Source organism: Prosopis cineraria, unplaced genomic scaffold (genome assembly GCF_029017545.1).
Source record: "Prosopis cineraria cultivar Desert tree isolate PC_DT_omini unplaced genomic scaffold, ASM2901754v1 PC1, whole genome shotgun sequence".
NCBI lineage: Eukaryota > Viridiplantae > Streptophyta > Magnoliopsida > Fabales > Fabaceae > Prosopis > Prosopis cineraria.
Window position 1 is genome coordinate 25,381,289 of NW_026555332.1, and position 23,641 is coordinate 25,404,929.

Sequence of the window (23,641 nt, forward strand, 5' to 3'; positions counted from 1 at the left end):
AAAAGAGAAAAGTAATATTTTGTTTTCTAAAATTAGAGAAAAATTCAAAATTCACCCAACCACAAAATTAACTAAAATAAAAAAAAATGAATTCAACACTAAAACAAGCAAGGAAAGAGTTTAGAAATGCTTAAGAAGAGTCTTCTTTTAAAACTAGACATTCTAAAACTCTACGAGCTTTGTCACCTATTTCAAATAGGTTAGTGGCCAAATTATAAAAATCTCAAAACACAAAAAATGAAGCTAAGATACTAAGGAAAAATATGAGCATTGGATGGAAAAAATTGGATATGTACAGAAACAGTTATAGGCATACAAATATGATACAGAGTCTTGGATTTCTCCAAAAAAGTTTATTTGACCTTATGTTCTTAAAAAATTCACTTAGTCTAGTATATGAATCCAAATAATACCAAACTACTTGTGTTCAAAAGCTAAGATATAAATCCTTTTGTGCACAAATTTTCAAATTTTTTCCTGAGCAAAACAGTTCCTAGTGAATTTTCAAAATTCATCTACGAAAGCTAGGAAAACAATTTTCATAGAGTTGTACCCTTCGTAACCCAAACTTTAAAAATCACATGAAAATTCACCAAAAAATACAAAAATCATAGAATTAATAAATTAAATACAAATCAACCCTAAACAAATCCTAACCTTGCCTCCTTAGAAATGATGTCAAATTTTGACTAAGGTTGTCGCTACCCTAGCAAAATAATACTAAGGTACACTAATGTAGTACTAGTGTGAACCTAGGTCAATCTCTATGAGGAGGCTTAGTTAAAAATTTAGGTTTGAATTGTGTTATAAGTTAAGGGTAGTTTGGGACAGCTTTAAACTCAAAACTAATTAAGCTAATTAACCTAATTTTAAAGTGAATTAAGTGGGTATGTAAAAACTTATTAGAAGCAAGAACTCCTATGCAGAATTGGTCACCTATTCTTGTTTGATTACAACTTAACTAGTTTGGTTTCTTCTCTCTTCTCTTTGGTTTTAGTAACTTAGTTATATCAACAAAGCCTTACCTAATACCTTGACCAACCTTAATATGAGATTATGGTCTTAGAATGAGCCAAAGCAAAGCTAGCACTAAGCCTAACCAAAGTGTTACACACATGAGTCAATAATGTCAAGCACATATCAAGGAATCAACATGCTTAAGAATAAGATTCATGAAGATATTCACATGCATTCAAGTTTGCAAGATTATGACAAGCAAGAAAATGTGTTAAACTTATCAAGCTAACTAAGATTATGAATCAACTTGAAGAGGCCAAAATCAAGAGGTCAAAGTAACAAAACTCAAGTTACAACAAGCATCTCTCAATCATATAAATCATCACTTGAAATTACAAGATGAAAAAGTCATACAAATTTGTAATTCTATAGAGAGAGAAGTAGAGAGAAGAAATTTAAATCCAACTAGAAAATAATGAAAACTCAAGGTTTCCTCCTCCTCATAGTAGCTCCTTCAAGAACTTAGCCTTACATCTTTGAGTGATGAACAAGATGAAGCTTTAAAATCTTGGTCATTCTTCACCTTAATTTCGCCCAAAGTAAACAAGTTTTGATCCTTGAGAAAGCTATTAGGTTATATAGAGAAATAGAATGGTGGTGGTTTGATGAAATTTGAATGGTTAGATTGAGAGATATGGAGGAGAGAGAGTAGAAGTGTAGAGAGAGAAGTGAGAGGATTTGATGAACTTGAAGTTTTAAAATCTAAAAATATGAGTGAATGATATGAAAAACTAATTCTAAGCCTCTCTAAAAGTTTTTGGGATGAAATTATGGTGAGCTACTTCCTAAACGAGTTGCCACAAAACTCAAAACAAGTCATTAGGTCAAGTGAGGTTAAGGGTACTAGGTTACAAGTCACTTGGGTGATAATTCCAATGCTTGCTCTTCTAATCCCTTATGTGCATGGATATGATAAGCTCTTATGTTTCCTTAATTGCCCTTGGATGGAATTCATTCCTAATGTAATACAAATTCAGATATGAAATTTGTCTCCAAGCTTCTCAAACACATTGCTATTAACTTCATCTTTGATAAGTTAAATTGATTCCTTATGTGCAAGTGCACAAAAACTTTATTTGTGCCTTATTTTCCCTTGAAAATCATGCCCAAATGGACTCATTCCAGGTCTGAATCATGTCCATAATGCTCCTTGGAAGCTCTCTTCAATTGCCTTGAGTTATGTCTTCATTTGTCAGACTAATTCACCTAAGTCACAATTTAATTAAATAATCAATAACCATAGTGTGACATTTATTTAATTAGACTAAAATATGAAATATTTAATTCATCCAAAGTATTAAAATGACTAAGGAAAAATGAATATGAAAGCCTCACAAAACTCAAGTGCAAACAAGCACACACTTGAACCAAAATTAAAGGCTAATTAAAAACCCTTAAGGAGACAACTTTAAAATGTTGTCTTTTCCTAATAAATCTCAACTTAGGATGAATCAATAAAAACTAATTAAACCAATCATCATAACTCATCAAAAGACATAAATCTCAAGCTTAACCTTAATTTGGTGGAAAAGTGCATTTTATGACTAAATTATCCCTAATGCATGTATTTGAACACTTAGGCAAAAATTACATTAAGATTGTGATATCAATGCATATGGAGACTCTTAACATATAGAAATGAACCTAAACTAATGTACACATAAAATTCCTAATTTGTCCTTGAATTCCCAACAAAGTAAAAAATGATCAAAATACCCCTAATATGCACACTTTCTCATTAGGGCTCAAAACCCTAATTTAACACTAAGAATGCACATTTGAGGGTTTCCTATCATAAAATATGGTCCTAAAAGTGTGTAACAAATATGACCTATCATATTGTGCAAGAAAAATTATATTCTTGCCTGTGTAAATTATACCTACAGTAAAACCTAGCCAGTCAAGATTATTGTCTGTGGTGCAAGCAAAAAGATATATCTAGCAGGGATATTAGGCTTATATATTATTCTTCTCTATCGATGTTGCTTATGATAGTGGAATTGAAAGAATAGGGGTGGTTAATAAATTCATTAAGTTTTTCTCCAAAGAAGTATCAGGATTGTAGCCTAAGCGAGAAGTGAAATTCTCTATTGACCTTGTGTTTAAGATAAAACTGATTTCAAAGGATCCTTATCGACTGTCTTCATTTGAATTGGTCAAACTTAAGAAGTAGCTTGAGGAATTGCTAGAGAAATGTTTTATAAGATCAAGTGTGTCTCCATGGGGATCACCAATATTGTTTATTAAGAAGAAGGATGGAAGTATGAGACTCTACATTAACTACAGACAATTGAATAATGTGATAGTCAAGAACAGTACCAAGATTGATTTGAGGTTGGAATACCATCAATTGCAAGTTGGAGTTGATCGTACATATCGAAGATTGCTTTTCGCACCAGTTATGTCTATTATGAGTTTCTTGTGTTGCCATTTGGTTTGATAAATGCTTCAATAGTGTTTATGGACTATATAAATCAGATCTTCCATCCCTACCTAGAAAAGTTTGTGGTACTGTTCATAGATGACATCTTGATATACTCTAAAGATAAGGAAGAGCATGTTAAGCATCTCCATACCATTCTATAGCTTTTAAAAGATAACTAGTTGTGAAACCTCTTTCAATATCCACTTGACATTAGGGGGTTAACTTAATCACCGCAATAACCAAAACCATATTGTAGTCAAGTACTTTATTTGAGTTCGCAAGGCAAACTTTTAGCATGCACCGTTTTAACATAAGATGTCTAATTTGAGTGATTCAAGTACACACACGAAGCTTATCTCATAAACTAACTAATGAGATAGATTTAGACACGATCTAATAATCCAATTAAAATTTAGACACTCGAGTTCAAAAAGTTACTTTTTTAAAGATTTAAGTACAAAGTGTTCAAATCAATCCCTTTATCTCATTAGACTACTCTAGGCCTTGAACCAAGTTCAAAAGGATCTTATACATCTGATTGACCACAATTTATATCATATATACACACAGATCAAGATTTGACCATTTAATAGCCCATCTCAACTTTTGACAACTATTCACAATTTAGCATAAGCAGACCAGTTTGGCCATTTTCACCACGAATTCATAACACGTTCATCCCTTCTCACATTCACAACATATTCATAACAAAAATTTAGCCTATGCTACTCATTTCACCATATATTTACACATAAAGGCTAAGCTTTACAAAAACCACTAGATATCTTAATCAATTAGCAACTCTAAACATGCATGCAATCCTTATGGCAACTTATATACACAATATTCATAAAAGATTAGGTTTATTACACAAACTCTAAATTCACACGACTTTAACAACTTTAAGTCAGTCCTAAACCTTTTCCTTCATCTGGCTTACTATTATGATCTATAAAAATGTAACTATAAGGTGAGATAAAAATTTCAGTAACAAAATAATCCACTACTACTAATTATTACATGCAACCATAAGCAAGTGTTATATAATACATATTGAAATATAGTACATAACAAGGATTTCACTTCAATCAACATATCATTACCATATTTGACCATTTTCACAAGTCATTTTCACAATTCACCACAATTATAGCACAAAGCATAATCACTACCATCTGAACCTTTAAATTACCCCGGCTCAAAACCATAAGCTCACTTTAGACCAACATACACACTCATTGGCCTTGAATTTACCTTTAGTGGTAAAATCACCAGACCAAAAGTGTTTTATCTCACTTTCGGATTATGATTTTCCCTAAGGGTGTACACACTATGGTTTTCCTTAAGGGTGTACACAAGCAGGTATGGGCCACCCATGCCCTTACCCGTACCCGCTCGTTTATGGCTAAATAGGTGGCCACCAATCCATACCTGCATCTACCTATTTGCACCTTTTTTTAAACGGGTCTAAATAAGCACGAGCAAGTCTGGACCACCTATTTAGCTTGACTTTCTTAAAAAAATCAATCAAAAAATGTGCCTGAGAAGAATAAGAACTAAAGACTGAAGAAGCAGAAGATAGGCTGAGATTGAATACGAGGTTGAGTTTGCGATAATGGAGATATGGAGCAATTGCTATGTTAGAGCCTGAAGCCGAAGATAACGTCCTAAGAAGAAGATACATGAGTGTGCATCTGCCATACTAGAGTTGACGTCAATAAACGGCAAAGGTGAAGGTGAAGGGTAAACTGGAAAAGGCTCTTGCATAACTCAAGCGAATAAGGGAGAAGTTAAAGAACGGCATGCTTCTGCCATGCTAAAGCTAAGGTTAATGAATGACGAAGGTGAGGGATAAACTGGAGAAGGTTCTCATGTGACTCAAGCTAATAGGGGAAGAGTTAAAGAATGAGGTGAACGAGCTAGGGCACACATCGCAGAATCTGATCGCACATAGCCATAAAGTCACAATGCAAGTGTTTGAAAACTTCACATTCAAATTTTTAGACTTCATGGCTTTTGTTTTGTTTTCAAATTTTGGAGTTTTTTACTAAGAATTCAGAATTTATAGGTTTAACTTTTAGACTAAGAAAATTAAAAAATAGTATAAACAAGCGGGTATGGGCCACTTAAGGCTTTACCTGTTACCTCCCGTTTATTCATATGTGGGTAAATACCCACCCGTACCTATTTTTCTTCCTCATTAAACGGGTATAGGTTGACCTATTTTTAAATAGGTCGTATGGGTATGGGCGGGTTCACAAGTTAATAAGTAAAATGCACACACTTAGTTTCCTCTATTACACATAATGGGGTGTCGTTGACTCCAATACCACATCATATCAATGCCGAAGAGTCTAAATCTCCAACACCGCACCTCACCTGGGTATTAAGAAAATAATCTCCAACACCACACCTCAATAGATACTAAGAATATAGAACTTTCCAACACCACACCCTATTGAGGACTAAGGAAAATATGCCATATGGTCTTTTACTACTTCTCCCTATGAGTGAACTCTGACCCTTAAGATCATGCTTTCATATACACCACATTCCACATATATATATATATATATCATAAAGCATGCAGTTCATAAACTCAGTTCATTGGAAATCAATTTTATGCATTAAATGTTCATTTGACAAACATGCTTATTCTAAAACCTTTTCATGCAATAATAATCATACTTCATACAGTTACAATATATAATCTAATAAAAGAAGTTATTCGGTTACCTCAACCCTTTTGTCACTAAAAAGGTTACCTGTGGAGTTTCAATAACCATTAAAACTCTTTACAAGTCTCCTTTCTCAACTTACACGTGAAATACATCAATCTATACACAATTGGCACTATTAGTCAATTGATTCAATTGACCAAAAATACTTAATTATTAATTAAGGTTATAACATTTCTTTTCACTAAGTCATTCTAAGTTTATTATCCCTTGATCACACTTTCTATCACTTCTAATAAACCCATTTTTACTTTCACTCTATTTACACCCCATTTTCCCTTTGATTTAGGGTCAATCGAAGCCTACAGCTTCAAAACTCTATCATTCAACTCCAACCCAGCCATAAAGTTTTAATTTAACTGCTAATAACCTTTTTATTACTATAGGGTAAGAAACTAACCCTTTAAATTTTCCCAATTCAATTTCTCTATAACTCATATTAAGAAATTATAGTAAAATTGAAGGTAAGGGCTATATGAGACATACCCAATAAGCTATCGATCAGACATGCCTTCCAATGCTCTAAAAATTGATGCCTTAGTAGCCAACTCTTTCCTTTCCTTCTTCCTTTTGTATTTTCCTTTCTTTCTTTTTGAACTCAAATGTTGATTCACAACTTCTGAGTTGATTTTTTATGCCATGCACTACGGTGCAGGTAGCTTATGCCAAGAAGTGTGGTTGAGTAAGAGAAATCCTCACTACGCACACATGCTTCATTCTGAACCTAGTTTTTCCACCTATATATATTCATTTAACATCCTAAAAAGTCAAATCATAAAATAATCATCCAAATTTTCTAATCATATACTAATTACTAATTCACCCTTGATTAGTAACAAATTACAGGATTAGAAAACTAGGATGTTACAGTTCTCCCCTCCTTTTAAGAATTTTGCTCCTAAAATTCATAAAACTTAAACACATACCTATGGAAACATATGGGGATATTGTTGCCTCATCTTATCCTCTATCTCCTGGGTAGTGTCACTAGGAGCCATGCCTCACTAAAACACTTTCACTAAACGAATAGTCTTGTTCCTTAGTTGTTTATTTTTTGCATCCACGATCTGCTTTGCTTAGCGTTATAGGTTAAATTCTCTTAGAGCTTAATCTCTTCTCATTCTATGACATGAGAGGGTTCTGGTTAGTACTTCTTGAGTTGCGATATGTGGAACACATCATACACACCTGACAACTGCAGCGGCAAAGCAACTCTATAGGCAACTGGTCTAATTCTCTCTAGAATCTCAAAAGGACCAATGAATCGAGGAGTTAATTTCTTAGCTCTAATTGAACTCCTGATTCTCGTCACTGGTGCAACCCTAAAAAATACATAGCCTCCCACTAAAAACTTTAACAGCCTTTTATACCTATCCGCATAACTCTTTTGCCTACTCTGAGCCGTTAATAACTTTTACCTTATCAGCTCAATCTTTTAAGTCATCTAACCCACAATATTTGATCCTAACATACTCCTTTCACTTAACTCTGTCCAACATAGATGTAATCTACACTTTCTTCCATACAAAATGCCTCATAGGGTGCCATTTGAATACTAGAGTAGTAACTGTTGTTGTAAGCAAATTTAGCCAAAGGAAGATGGTTGTCCCAACTATCCTTTAACTCTAATACATAGGCTCTCAATATGTGTTTTAGAGTCTATATAGTCCACTCTATCTATCCAGCCATCTCTAGATGATAAGCTGTACTAAATCTCAATTTAGTACCTATAGCTTGTTGTAATGCTCCCCAGAACTTGGATGTAAACCTCAAATCTTTGTTAAACACTACAGTACTTCATGCAGTGTCACAACTTCTCGGATATAAATCTCTGCTAGCTTTTCCAGAGAATTATTAATCCAAATAGCCAGAAAATGAGTCGATTGTGTGAGCCTATTAATAATTACCTAAATGACATTGTGCTCTGATTTAGTTCTCAACAACCCAGATATAAAATTCTTGGATATATTATCCCACTTCTACTTAGGGATATCCAATAATTGCAATATCCCTGTTGGCCTCTAACGCTTTATTTTAGCCTTTTGACAGTTCAAACATCAAGTCACAAAGTCCATTACTTCTCTCTTTATACTTGGCCACCACCAATACCGCCTCATATCCTGGTATAGTGTTTAACATCCATCTCATATTCACCTCTTTCTGATCTATCAAGTATTTCAGACTCTTATGGTTGTTAAGCAGCTTAAACACTACACCATATTGATAATGGCACCAACTCTTCAGAGCAAATACCATGGCTACAAGCTCTAAATCATGAGCAGGATAATTCTCTTCATATGGTCTCAACTGCCTCGATGCATAAGCTACCACTTGCTCATCCTGCATCAGCATACAACCCAAGCCTCTTAGTAATGCATTCATATAAAACTCATAAGGCAATCTCAGATTAGGGATAATCAATACTGGTATTGTGGTCAGCTTCACTTTCATCCTTTGAAATGCCATTTCGCATTAGTTATCTCAAATGTAAGGCTAATCTTTTCGTGTCAACTTAGTCAAAGGAGAAGCTATATGGGAAAATCCCTAAATAAATCATCGATAATACCTAGCTAATCTCAAAAAATTATGTATCTCTATTACTGAACTAGAAGGTTCCCACTTTAACACTACATCAACCTTATGCAAATCCATAGAAATCCCATCCTTTGACACTATATGTCCTAAAAATTTAACTTTTCTCAGCCATAATTCACATTTACTGAGCTTAGCATACAACTTTTTATCCTTTAGAATTTGAAGCACCGTCCTCAATGCTTTGCATGTTGCTCCTCATCCTTAGAATAGATCAGAATGTCATCAATAAAGTCCATTACAAATTGATCCAAGTATGGCTTAAAGATACAGTTCATATGATCCATGAACACTACAGACACATTGGTTAAACCAAATGGCATAACCAATAATTTATAGTGACTATATCGAGTTTTGAAAGCTATCTTGGGCACATTTGTTGCACTTACTCTCAATGATGATACCTTGATCTCAAGTCTATTTTGAAAAAGACTGAGGCACCAATCAACTGATCTAAAAGATCACCTATCCTTGGCAAGGGGTACTTGTTCTTCGCAGTCATCTTGTTCAATTGTCGATAATCAATACGAAGACGTAGATTGCTGTCCTCAAAAATTTACTTTAATTTTCAATTTGAGTTTTATTATTCAAAGAATAGGCAATACTATTAAAATTTATTGTTATAGATAATAAAATTTTGATGGTAACTTAGTAAAAAGGAAGATAATTATTTAGATACAAAAGCATAGACATAAAAATTTTAAAAAAATAAAAGGAACAAAATATATTGATAAAAAGTAAATTGATTTGAAAACTAATTTATACATATTAAATTAATTTGTGATTTATTTGTGCATTTAAAAATTAAGAGACTAATGTAATAATTTAAAAAATATAAGTAAAAAAAGAATAAAAGGGTTAATGAGCAAATAAAACCCTGAACTATTACTCGAAAACTGCTGTGGACCCTGAACTCTTAAAATATGTAAAATAAATCCTAAACTTTTAAATTCATAACTAAATAAACCCTGACCCTTAACTTTTTAACACCGTTATTGCCTACATAGGTACTGTTTAGGATTTATTTTCCTACAAATTTAATCCTGACTGTTATTATACCAGTGTGGATAGTAACGGTATTAAAAAAGTTAATAATCAAGGTTTATTTTACTATGAATTTAAAAGTTTAGGGTCTATTTGCATATTTTAAGAGTTCAGAGTTCAGAATAATTTTCGAGCAAGAGTTTAGGGTCCTATTTGCTCATTAACTCAAAATAAAAATTAAATTTGAACAACTGAATTGAAGCAAGGTTGAGGAATTGAGTTATATCCCTTACCATGCAATGACATAACCTCCAAAATATGCCTCAATCTCTCTTTGTTTTCTCAGATTAAAAACAAAAAATCTCTCTCTTTGTTTTTTACCTTAGCAAGAAATACAAAAATCCTCTATAGCCAAAAATTAAAACAAAAGCAAAAAAAAAAAAATTACGGAATGTCATACTTACCTTCCTAGCATTCATCTTCTCTACTGTTATCTATTTGATGAATTCGTATAAGTTCTGTGTAAAGAATGCCAAGATACATAGAAGATGATGATAATGCAATAACAGGTAGAAAAGTTTGAGTTCCTTCAGGAGGATTGAACCAGAATCATGCTTATGTATATATGTATAGCTCACATAAAGGATTTTCTGACTCATGATTTGCTGTTTTTGCGATGAGCTAGTTAATAAATTCAATCTCTTTTACTTGATATGTTTCTTTTTAGATGACATTTGATAGACTACAGATATATATATATATACATATATATAATTTTTTTAAAGAAATTGTCCTAATCTTTCAAATATTTAAATTTCATTAAAATTTCTTGAAGAAATAAAAACAAAGTTGCAATGAGTCCAATAAAATTAATTGTATAATATTTTTTTTGATACAATTACCCATTATCTTGAGCGAAGTCGGATAGAACTACATTAATGACAAAGCTTTCATAACTAGTATTTATCACAACTATTTCAAACTTGAGACTACTGGTATAATATAAAGTTGTTAACAAATCATATTGTTAATAAACAATGAATCACAAGTAACTTATTTTAAATTTGGTCATGGAAAAAGTTGTAAGCATGAAAAATTACATAAGTTTTTAGAATACATACATTTTTTTAGGATTTATGAATGTCGCATATAAAATTTAGGAAAAATATAACTTTGAGTTTCTATAAGAAAAAATTTTGGGAACCTATAGTAAAACTTGAATAAAATACAGGAATTTAAAGTTATATTTTCTCTAAATTTAATTAGTATTTTATATTATCAACTCTAATTTCATTCCAAGAAAATTGAAAATTTGACTAATGAGGGGGGAATATAAATATATATATATAGTGGATACAAGAACAAATTTCTCTTAAACTATAAATATAAAAGTATAAGGACTAGAATACCCAACTCATCTTTTATACAATTTTCCTTTTAAAAAAGTGCAATATGGTCTTTATTCTTAACAAAAGTTAATTTTAACAATTAATTGATCAAAAAATGATACAAAAGGATCTCAAAAATTTCATAAAAGTGATCAATCAATTTTTCTTGGCTCTTTTTTGTAAGTTTTTGGGTCAATATATGCAATTTTTATGTCCTTTACTTTGGCATTTTTGTCTTTTTCTATAATTTTTAAATTTTTTTTATTTTACTTTTTGTTAATTAACTGTCAAAATTAACTTTTATTAATAATAGGGATCAAATTGTAATATTTTTTAAAATTAAAAAAAAAAACACTTTACACAAAAGATGAGTTGAGAGTGCTAGACATTTGTAAATCTATAATTTAGGAGTCAAATTATGCTTTTACCCATACACACACATATATATAAAACAAGAGACAGTCTGGTTAATTATTTTTTAATAAATTAAATATTCTCATTTGATAAATTATTAAGAATTTTTATAATGTCATATTAGTTTTAGAAGCGGTAATAAAGTAGATGTTTTTAATCATAAAAAATAATTTTTATTTTTTATTTTCCTGGTTAGTTTAATAAAGTAAAGTTTAGGATTTAAAAACTTTTAATTTCTCAAGTTTGAAATTGAATTAACTATCAATTTTGTCTCTTAATTTTAATTTTTTATCAATTTAATTCCTTAAATATACTTTAGTTTTCAATTTGATTTTTATTATTTAAAGAAGAGATGATACTTTTAAAATTTATTTGCATAAATAACAAAATATTGATGACAGCTTAGTAAAAAAATGTAATTATTTAAATAAAAAAAATATAACCTCAAAAATTTTTGAAAGTAAAAAGAACAGACTATATTGATACAAAGTAAATGGATTTGAAGGCTAATTTATACATATTCAATTAATTTATGAGTTTACTTGTGCTTTAAAATTTAAGATACTAATGTAATAATTTGACAACATAAATACATAAAAATAAAAATTAAATTTGAATGGAATACAAAAATCTCTTTGGCTAAAAAAAAAAACAGAAAAAAAATTCTCATGCTCGCAATGATTCCTGTTCAGTTCAGTTTATACATGGCTGGTCAAAGTTGCGCGTTGGCGGCTTCACCTAGCCGGCTAGCCGGCTAGCCGTACTGTCTCTTGCTCGTTTCGTTTCTAACTTTCTATAGATTTTCGACAAAACGCCGCGTACGCGCAGCATGCCTTTCTACATCTCAAACCCTTTCTTGCTCCCCAAACCAACCTTTAAAAAAAAAACAAAAAAAAAAAAAAACAAAATTGTTCTTCATATCATCTTTGTTTTTACTCCAAGAAATTGGGATTTCTGCTCTTTTTCGGCGCACCTTCTTTGGTCATTCCATTTGCATCTAATAAGTCTTCTTCGGACTTCCTTATAGTTTGCTTCTCCAGAATTTATAAACGAAGAGGAATGATATCGTCTTCCTTCTGCTCACTTTTATATCTTGGATTGGAAGGGTAAAATGGTTGCATCCGATTCGAGACCCAATTCTTTTGGCCAGACCGAGATTAACTGGGATAAGTATGATTTCTTTCTTGTTTTGCAATTTCTTTTATTCTAATTCATTTTCTTGATTTTGGTTTGTTACTTAGGTTTCTTATATTACTTTTTAATCGATGAATGTGGGTTATATTGGGTAGTTTAGTCCATTTGCGGCGCATTTTTTAGCTTTAAATTCTTGGAAATGATTGATATGTGTCTGCCTCTATTCAAAAGGACGTTTTTCTTACATTGGTAATAGAACTGCTGAAGTTCTGACAATGATGCTTAGAAGCTGGAATCTCTAGATATTAAGTCATTAGACTGTATTCTTCAATCTTGCTCCACAAGAAGGGTTTTATTTGGTCCTGTTTTGGTTGACTCGATTGAAAATTTTATTTGAATATTATCTTGTTAAAGATTTAATGCATCGTGCTGTCTGAATTATTGCTTTCAGTATGTTGAGAACTCTAAATACAATGAATTTTAATTCCATTATTTTGTGAATTTTATTTATAGAATCTTCAATCTGTGGATGTCAATTCTTAATGAAACTCAACAAGTCTCTGCATATTCTTAAATTATTAATATATCTTATCGGTTTGATGACTGCTTTTAGCTCATATTGCCATAAGAATTTTTGCTGCTTTAAGTTTTGTGTCCTAATTTAGTTGACTCAATATTGCAGGCTTGACAAAACTAAGTTTTATGTTGTTGGAGCTGGAATCTTTACAGGCATTACAGTGGTCCTCTACCCAGTTTCTGTTGTGAAAACAAGACTGCAGGTTGCTTCAAAGGATTCTATAGAGAGAAATGCATTTTCTGTTTTAAAAGGATTGCTTAAATCAGATGGCTTTCCTGGTCTTTATAGAGGCTTTGGCACAGTCATAACTGGTTCAATTCCTGGAAGAATCATATTTTTGACTCTGCTAGAGACCACAAAGGTGGCTGCCTTAAGAGTTCTTGAACCGTTTAGACTGACTGAAACCACACAAGCAGCCTTAGCAAATGGAGTTGCAGGCATGACATCATCACTTATGTCTCAAGCAGTGTTTGTTCCTATTGATGTGGTATGATGATCTAATTTATGAGAAATGTGCATGAACGAATGGGCTTTGCATCTTAAAATCACACTTTGTGACACAAACACACGATGTTTATAGTGTTTCTTTCAAGTACATATGCTGTCAAACATGGCATATCTATACAGCTCAACAATCATGATATGTCTAATTTTTACTATGATAAAATGCTTGGTACATATCCAGTGGCTTGCTATTTGTTACCTGAGAATTGCAATCGTCTATTGTACCTCTTTTTTCTTTTTTTCTTTTTTGGCTTATAATATGAAAAGTTATATTAGTTGATTTTATTGAATATTCTTCTGAACCCTTAATTATTAATCTAACTCTAACATGGTTTTTCAGTGCTTCTATGTTTTTTAAGCTTAAATCACATAATTGAGATCAATGGTTGGTTTTATAAGCTGCAAATGTCATAAAATGTTATTTGGGAGAAGGACTGAAAGCAAGGTTTTTCTGTGATGCCTAACATGTTTTATTTTTAATCATGCAAGTTCTTGCACAAACAAAATAATGTATTTTCAGTTTATTAGGATATTAATATATGTATCTTTTCATTATTGTGCTCTGCTGATGCATCCATAAGAAGGGTGGAGTGTCAATGATAGATACAGATAAACGAGAATGTTTATTTTGTATGAATATTTTACTAACTTCTATGACTTTTGCTTGTCGATGTGTAGAGTGTATCGAAGTCTGAAGTACTTATTAACTACACATTCGTGATGCTTAAAGTATTATTAGTGTATACGTAGTTCATTATCTCAACTGAGTACTGAACTATATGGTGTTAGGAATCATCCTGCTCATTAAACTCTTCTTTTTCTCTTATAAAATATTCTTTTATCACATGGAAAATTCTAGCATGTGAAGTACCTTAATGTTATTCAGGTTAGTCAAAAGATGATGGTACAAGGATACTCAGGCCATGCTCAGTACAGTGGAGGTTTGGATGTTGCGCGCAAGGTTTTAAGATCTGAAGGAATTAGGGGATTGTATAGAGGGTTTGGTCTTTCTGTTTTGACTTATTCACCATCGAGCGCTGTATGGTGGGCAAGTTATGGTTCAAGCCAACGGTTCATTTGGAGGTAATACATGGAAATATATGTTACTAACATTGAATTATTGTTGTTAGGACCATATTCTGGTTCCATGGTAATTGCAGTTGTTCTTAGGAATAACATTAAACACATTATCTTTCTCACTTTAAAGACACTTTACATGTTTCCACTCTTAAAATCAAAGAAAGGGATCAAGTTCTAGGAGCATTAGACTCTGCATATCTGTATCTAAGGGCTTCCTACACTCCATAGGAAGGATATAAAAAATAGCTAAATGGGACTCCATACACATCTGTATCTAAGGGCTTCTTGTACTCCATAGGGGGGACATATAAAATAACTAGGTCCTCTTGCATTTGATGGGCGCGTTTGGCAAGCCAGTTAACACAAGAATTTGCCTCTGAACATATGATCATGACTCACCAATTGCGCTAGATAATTCCTCATATATCATTGAGGGTATTGATCAAAGGGTGATGCCTTGGATGTCTACTAGTCATGAGAGCCAAAGCTTCAATTGAATCACAACAGAACATAACTATCCTGGATCCTAAGTAACAACATAGACTTAAGCAATTCAACATCCCCTTCAATTCTGCTGGGCTACAAGGTGCAAAGCCAAGTCTTCTTATAAAACCCCTAATCAGCTAATCCAGCACCCATTCTCATACTGCATGTAAAAGTTTCAAACATAGGTCATTTGTCTTTAATTTAAGTCACAATTGTGGGTAGTTATTTGCTTTCCAACTTTGAGGTGATAAAAACTAAGGGGGGGAAAAAAAAAACTGGCAGAGAGCATTTTGGCCAGCAGATCAATATCCTTAAATGTTAATGTTCATCTTGGCCGTTTAAATATTAATGGGGCTTCTCAAAATATGTGATGATGCAATCATGTGCATTGCTGCAGGATGTAAATTATTTAGTCTATGTCATTATATTTTATTTTTGTGTTTTGCCAAAAGAGTATGCAATACAACACACAAGCAATTTCATTGGCCCAAAAAAAAAAAAAAAGCCATTTCAAAACAGGATTGCTTCAGGGATTCTTAAAATAGATTATAATGATGTATTTTATGCAATGAACTTAAAGGACATTACGTGCATGTTAGTATTTTTATAACCACATTTTTGTGCATTTCCTGGGTGCATGATAAAGCAAAGGTATTAACTCATGATCATATCTCATGGTTTTGTTTCCAGATTGATTGGACATGGAACTGAATACGAGGAAGGCACTCCTAGACTTCAGAAATTGATGTTAGTTCAGGGTGCTGGTGGGATTATTGCTGCTGCAACTGCATCCTGCATTACAACCCCATTGGATACTATTAAGACACGATTACAGGTATTTACAACCATGCTGATCATGTCTCTTCTATTATCCAAGTTCACTGCTACTTGTGGAGATAAATGCAGATGCATATTCTTGTATTTTGTTTCATACCCTTGTGATATATTTATGAAATTGGTGCTTTAGTTTTGTGTTTTCAGAGTAGTAGTTTTAGATGTTTGGTAAAATCATTGGCTGCTTGCTTCTAAAATTGTTCTTTCCTTTTAGGAGATGCTTTTCTAAGCTTGTTAATGGTTGCTTTGGAATGCTACTTACGTATTCCATTTCTACTTTTCTCACAACGTTCTCCACTATTTAATAATGTTGGAATATCTACCAAAAGGTTTCTTTTCTATGGTGCTTTAGTGATGTAACACACACTCACAAACATTGGCACGGATCTGAATAGAGGGAGAAAGCAGAGAGAAACCAGAAACAAGGAGAAAGAAATGAAGAAGATGAAGACAGAATAGTGGGGGAGCATGAGGGAGAGGCAGAACGCTGGGAGAGAGAAAGCAATCAGATTTTACACATAATACTCGTTCATTCATCAAAAGTCCATTACAAAAGCAAAGCCTAATCTATTTAAACTAAACTTTCCTACCTATTAAGGAAATCTTAATCATCGTCCACATAAAGCTAATGTTCAGATTTCCCTTCTAACAAAATATTAAAATAACACCAAAGAAGCTACAAACTAGGTAAGTTTCTTACAAGCTAAAGAAAATACAATAATAATAATAATCTACTAGTTTAGGTTTCTTCAAATTTGTTATTCTCATATTTCATCATTCTCCCCTGTTTGATGGAACTCTCCTCCGAAGAGTAAAACAAAGTTGATGTAACTCCACTGGAGTGCAATGCAAGGAATTCCTCCCAGTAGCAACTAATCTAGAGATCCCTTCCAACATTCAAGGTAGTGGAAAATGAAACCATGTGGAGAGTAAGCAATGTGATCATAGTGATTTGGAAAACCTTCCTAATGAACAAGGTAGTTGTAGAGGTTATCATCAAATGGGAAAACAATATGATCTTTGATAACCACAGCTTCTTTTCCAGCAAATGGTGTAGCACGTGGATGATTGAAAGTAGGAATTTGATAAAGTTGAACACTCCTCTTGTCAAGATCCCTAAATTGATAAATCTCTAAGGCTTGTGATTCAAGATCTTTGGCCACCAATTTCAAACCTTAATTCAATTCAAGACTCATGCTTTCATATTTCATGGAGCTTTCTTCTAAACCAGCATCATTCTCTTGTTTCTTAATAACATTTGTGCTAGCCTCAGTTATTGACTTGACTTCTTCTATAACTAAGCTTCCAATTTGAGACCACTAAAGTTGTTAGCATCCTTTTCTTGTGTAACTGACATAGGTGAAGCTTTTTTGATGAGGATACTATTTTCTAATACCACAAAAGAATCATGATCCCAACTGATGTAACAAACACTCACACACACTTGCACAGTGCTTGGACAGAGGGAGAGAGTAGGGAGAAATAGAACAGAGAGAGGGAGAGAGTAGAGGTAGAAAAAGACGGGAGAGAGCAGACACAGAAAGAAGAAGAAAGGGAGAGACAGTGAGAAAGACGCAGAGAGAGGGGGAAGCTATCTGAATATTCAATCACAATTTTTCATTCATCAAGTGTGTTCTTACAAGAGTAAAGCCTAATTTATTTAAACTAAACTTTCCTACCTATTAAACCTTAATAACTTGGCTAGATAAAGCTAATGTTCAGATTTTCCTCTCTACAAAAGTATGAAAATAACACAAAAGTAACTTACTTCTTCCTAGATAGGTTTCTTACAAGCAGCATACAATGATAATAAGTTACTAGCCTAGGTTTCTTTAAATATGTTATTCTCATATTCATCATTTAGCTTTGTCAATTCTTTCATCTTGCCTACCTCCTTTTCGCTGCCAGACCTTGCCCTTCGTAAGAATGTAGACCTTAGCTGGCATTTGGTGTACACGTATCTTAATTTCCCCAGGACTGTTAAACCCATGTATAAAATGTAAGCATGAGACATATAGAAAATCAATAGTCCTATATTATTTAGGACATATCCATTACATAAATTTTATATTTTCATTTTGATATATACTTATAATCAAACATATTAAAAGTGGACAATTGCCTGGGAAACTAATCTTTACATGCCAAGCACCACTCAAGTGTTTTCATGCAGGATTGCAACTTGGTTGTTGCTCTAATTGAGTAGTTATGGTTATGAAAGTTTGAAATACAAAGAAAAAGGGGAATTTATAAATACGATGTAATTGTAATTTGGTTTCTTAAAACATTTGTCATTTGTTTTGTTGCTGCCTTCTTAATTGTTATGACTCAGTCAGTTCTGAACTTCAGGTGATGGGACATGAAAAGAGAAGCGGTATGAAAAAAGTTGTTAAAGATTTAATCATTGAGGATGGCTGGAAAGGTTTATATAGAGGATTAGGTCCAAGATTTTTCAGCACGTCAGCATGGGGTACTTCAATGATCTTGGCTTATGAATATCTGAGTAAGAAACTATATCTTCTGACTATGCACTAGATAAATTTTGTGGCAGTGCTGGATCCAGGCATGCTTAAAATTTTGCTTGATCATTCTGGTTTGGTGTATTCAAATGCTGCTGGGAGATGGCTATTTAACTTAAATATAGTTTTGAACATTGAGTTATTTCTCATCATCTCATGTCGTTACTGAAGTTCTCATGTATGGCTTTATTGAGTTGTATACAGTTTCTTTTTTCTGAGTTATGCTTATACTTGTCATTTAATTATAGAGTTGTCCGGCAGTGCCCATAGACTCAAGTAGGTGGATGTTTGGAGCAGTTGACAGAATTAAAAATGAAGCCATTGTTCATTTTTCTTCCTCTTGACGAATATTACTTCAGCAAGCCCTTGGTTGTTAAATAGGGACATCATTCTAACAGAAAAATCATGTGATGTAGAAATATACAGTTGTGGGCATCAAAATACTTTAATTTGACTAGATACGCCAATTATCATTCAATTAGACATTAATAATCTCGCTTGTGGTTAAGTAGTTTATAGTAAGCTATATTATTCATTTGTTTATTCAGTTTTAGTTGCTGTTTTTATTTGGCTGAGGTTTTTTTCCTTTTAAAATTTCCTTTTCCATGATGAACTTTGCTGTTGGATTTTGAGTTAACCTAACAAACTTCTGAATTAGTGTACAGTAGAGCCTTTTCTGATTATATATCTATCTCAACCTAAAACTATTTCAATATGTCTTTACACAGAGCGCTTGTGTGCAAAAGATGAATAGATCTGAGTAGCCGGCGACCTTTTGTCACTTGATTAATCAAGATTTTGTTGCTCTGAAGACGATGTTACAGTCTTTTGAGATTTGCCTTTGGGGTTAATTAAAACCCTTGACAGTAAAGCTATACTACTCACAGATTGTCCGAGGAAAAATATCCGAAAGAATGACTGGGAAAATTTTCCTAAAAGATATTCTTTGGTTACATTCTTTCCTGTGATAAAACTGGATTAGCAGGTATTCTTTGTAGCATTACAATGCATAATGATGTAGCATGAGAAGAAAGTGATTACAGTCAGATGTTATTTTAGAATGGTAAAGCTAATATTCTTGCAAAATATTGTGCATGAATCCTCTACATCTATCAAAGAAATTGATATCTCTGTTTTGATAGAATGAAAGTCAATTAGTTAGTTTTGTCACATTATTAGAAACAAATGTGAGTGTATGTAAGGTGAGTCAAATGTTACTTGTAATAAAAATGGTGGATCTAGTATAAAGGACTCAATTCTTCTTTTTGTGAAATCGAATTTTTAATTTTTATGAATGGAAAAAGTTATATTAAAAGGGTTATCTTCACTTAGATTCAACAATGTTCAAATTTCATATATTTGTATTTTTTAAAAAAGATAAATAGATTTATTGCCCAGGATATTTTAATATTTAAAAGGTAAAAATGTAATAGAATTATAAAGTTTTTTAAAAAAACTATTTTAGTCTACTTTGAATTTTTTATTTATTTAGATTAAATATAAATAATAACTAATTTTGTTATGCATATGCATATTAAAAAGGGAGAATGACGATTGAGGACCCCCTAAGGACATTAATTCCAGTTAGAGATCCTGAAAAATAGAAATCCCAATTAAAGACCATGGTCTTTAAGTAGGATAAAAAACAAACTTGAGTTTACAAAACTGCCCCCTCACTAAACATTGAAAGGTAATAGGAAAGAAGCTCATCTCGTGTGCTCTGTTTTCTTGTTTTTCGGCGGGAAAAATACTGATGGAGTGTGCTCTCGTGCGTTGAAAATGTTAGGGAAAAATTAGTACAGCATAATCGTCTTCTAATAGGTAATTGTATGCATTGCTTCTTTTACATTTCGTCCTCTGCCATGCATGAAAGTGAAGTCTGCATCTTCTTCTTCCATTTCTTTTCCATTGCTCTGTTTTCTTTTTTTACACATGTCCTCTGTCATGCACGCACAGGAAGAATGTTTTAATCTTTGTAAATGCTGTCTTGCACCATTTCTCTTTGTTTTATACCTAGAAAAAAAAGTAGTCTTCTTAATGATTACTAGACTTTATATATAGACATGCGGAAGAAATGATTTTCGAGAACGACACAGTTGAAAAAGTTGAGGAGTGAAAAACAAGGAAAATGTAACATGGATGCTGAATTTTTATGATCTGTGTTGAAAAGTACATGAATGTTGAAAAATGTAACATGGATGCTGAATTTATGTAGTCAAGGTTGGGATTATGGAATGGACAGTTGTGAAGTACTAAATTTGTATGTTGCTTGTAGTTGTTTCAGGTTTATTTCCCATATGGCAAGTACTTCAGCAAAAGAAGTATTTTGTTATCTTCATGTTGATAGACATTTTGTAAAAGATTTACAAGGGAAGATGACCTATGAAGGTGGAAGATTAATTTCTAAATTGATTAGAGAAGGCATAAATCATGAAGAGCTGTTGAGGATGATGTCATCAGTGACAGGAGTTGAAAGTGGTGCAGATGACTTAAAATTTACGGTGAAGTTTAGTGAAGACACATACATAGATTTGTTAGACGATGAGGGAGTACAACATTTGATAAAGTATAATGATGAGTCAGCACATGTGTATGTTGAGACAAATGATAATGAAATAAATGGAGCAATGGATAACTCGATGGAGTAAGTTGTTATTCGTAGTTATTTGTGTGTTTAATTAGTTTAATGACCATTTATATTGACCTGTAAGTAATTGTAAATGTAGGATGGAGAATTTGTTAACATGTCACTGCCAAGATCTCCCTGTAGGCAAGAGCTTGAAAGTATATCACCCTTTTTGCCATGTTCAACATAAAATGCTCTTGCACCACTGCCTGAGGTTAATTCGGTAAAATGAAAGGATTTATTTATGGGTGTTGGCCAGACATTTGATGATGCAATTGTATTCAGAAAAGCACTATATAAATACAGCCTTGCTCATAGGTTTGGTTACATATTTGTGAGAAATAACCCTAAGAAGATGATTGTCAAATGCAATATTGATGGTTGTAAATGGAAGATATCAGCTTATGCTCTTGGGAAGACAACCTCTATATTGTGTGTGAAAAAATTCCACAATGAACACATGCACTCTGCACAAGACAACCTCTTATTAAAGCAAAAGGCTAACTCAAGATTGACATCATCAATCATCATTGATGCTGTGAGGGGGAATGTGGAGAAAACTTCAAATGAGATTAGACAAGACCTCTACAAAGAGTATGGGTTAAATCTCACATATCGACAAGCTTTGAGGGGAAAAGATAGAGCATTGGAGGAAATACATGGGCTTCCACAACAGTCATACATGTTGATTCCATGGCTTTGTGAGAAATTAAAGGAGACGGACCTAGACACAGTTGTAAAGTGGGTGCCTCGACAAATTATAGATTTGATAGACTTTTTATTGCATATGGATGCTGCATCAAAGGGTTTCTCTAAGGTGCTCGTCCAATTTTGTTTATTGATGGAAGTCATTTAAGCGGTTCATATAAGGGAATTTTACTATTAGCTTCTGCAATTGATGCAAATAATGACTTATTTCCTTTGGCTTATGCAATAGTGGGTGGAGAAACATATGATAATTGGGCTTGGTTTCTTGAAAATGTGAAAGAGATCACACACCAAGTTCAATTGACCATTGTGTCAGATAGGCATAATGCTATTGTTGGTGCAATGCGTGCAATATTTGATGGCAATCGACATGCTTTTTGTTATCGTCATGTCAAAGAAAATTACAGCTCAGAATTTACAAAAATTAATAGAGGTATACGAAGGATTGATGGGATGACCAAGGAAGATGCACTTAAGTTGTTGGATAATATTGCATATGCAAGGTTGGAAAAAGAATTTCATGTTGTTATGGGTCATTTGATATTTTTCTCCCCACAGTTGGCAAGATGGTTAGAAATAAATGAGGACATAAATTGTTGGGCGTTAGCAAGATTTCCATACAAAAGATGGGATAATATAACATCAAACCATGCTGAATCTTTTAATGCTTGGTTAGTGAAAGAGAGAAAACATCATATATGTGCGTTGATAAATAAGCATCGAGCAAAATTAGCGAGGAAGCTATACAATAGCAAAATAGAAATGGCGAATTGGTCAAACGGAGTTGGATCATGTGTTGAGGCAAAATTGAGGGAGAATGCATTGAGAGCTGAAGTTATGGTGGCTGAACATTATAGTGTGAATATGATATTAGTGAAGGTAGGAAACAATGACTTGAGAGTGAATCTAACATTGCGAGAATGCTCTTGTCAAGAATGGCAAATGGTAGGAATTCTTTGTGCACATGCATGTGCAGCAATAAAATTAGTTCAGGGTAATGTGTATTCATATGTTGAAGAATGCTACACTATTCGTGCACAAGAAAAAATTTACAGCTCCACAATGATTCCGATGGAAACCATTGACATGCCTCAGTTGACCGAGTTACATTATGAAGATTATGAAAAGAATATCTTTTTGGAACCACCACTGACTACACGTCCCCCAGGGCAACCACCTACCAAGCGAAGAGAGTCACAGTTTCAGAATAAAAAAGTGTATTATTGCTCAAGATGTAATCAAGCTGGACATACCAAGAATAGATGTAGGAATCCCAATCCAATGTAGGGATTGAAAGGGGGTGAAAACCATATGCATATTAGTTAGTTTAAAATTGAAATGCATATGGTTTTTATTTATTTTGTGCATTTTGCTGTTGAATAACCTTTTGTATAGGCAGCCACCTCATATATTTTTGTACTTGTAGAGGTGATAGGTTATGTAAATGGGATTGCAGTCTATGTTTTTTTTTATAAGGACTGCATAGGTACCATTTAGGTAGTTGGGATATTTTTTGGGTAAAAAGAGATGCAAATATGGTGTACATGTATTGCAATTAGTGTAATATAAAGCTGATGAAAATTTCAGGTCTAAATTTGTCCGAGTAAAAATGCTG

General features: G+C 32.9%; 2 protein-coding genes across 4 annotated transcripts; both read left to right on the forward strand.

Moving 5' to 3' along the window:
- Window positions 1–12,423: 12,423 nt before the first annotated feature.
- LOC129291584 (uncharacterized) lies at window positions 12,424–21,106 on the forward strand. 3 transcript variants are annotated; one of them, XM_054929040.1, is made up of 6 exons: window positions 12,424–12,728; window positions 13,375–13,756; window positions 14,660–14,856; window positions 16,030–16,174; window positions 18,523–18,676; window positions 20,968–21,106. In XM_054929040.1, the coding sequence occupies exons 1-6, from the start codon at window positions 12,670–12,672 to the stop codon at window positions 21,048–21,050; spliced, it is 1,020 nt and encodes a 339-aa protein (XP_054785015.1). In that variant the 5' UTR covers window positions 12,424–12,669; the 3' UTR covers window positions 21,051–21,106. The 3 variants fall into 3 exon arrangements, with proteins under 3 accessions (XP_054785015.1, XP_054785021.1, XP_054785028.1); XM_054929046.1 differs by lacking the exon at window positions 20,968–21,106 and adding an exon at window positions 18,941–19,391 and having other exon boundaries at window positions 12,425–12,728; XM_054929053.1 differs by lacking the exon at window positions 20,968–21,106 and adding an exon at window positions 19,421–19,778 and having other exon boundaries at window positions 12,427–12,728.
- Window positions 21,107–21,562: 456 nt separating this feature from the next.
- LOC129323092 (uncharacterized) lies at window positions 21,563–23,313 on the forward strand. Its single transcript, XM_054969687.1, has 2 exons — window positions 21,563–22,135; window positions 22,189–23,313. The coding sequence occupies exons 1-2, from the start codon at window positions 21,563–21,565 to the stop codon at window positions 23,311–23,313; spliced, it is 1,698 nt and encodes a 565-aa protein (XP_054825662.1).
- Window positions 23,314–23,641: the final 328 nt, after the last annotated feature.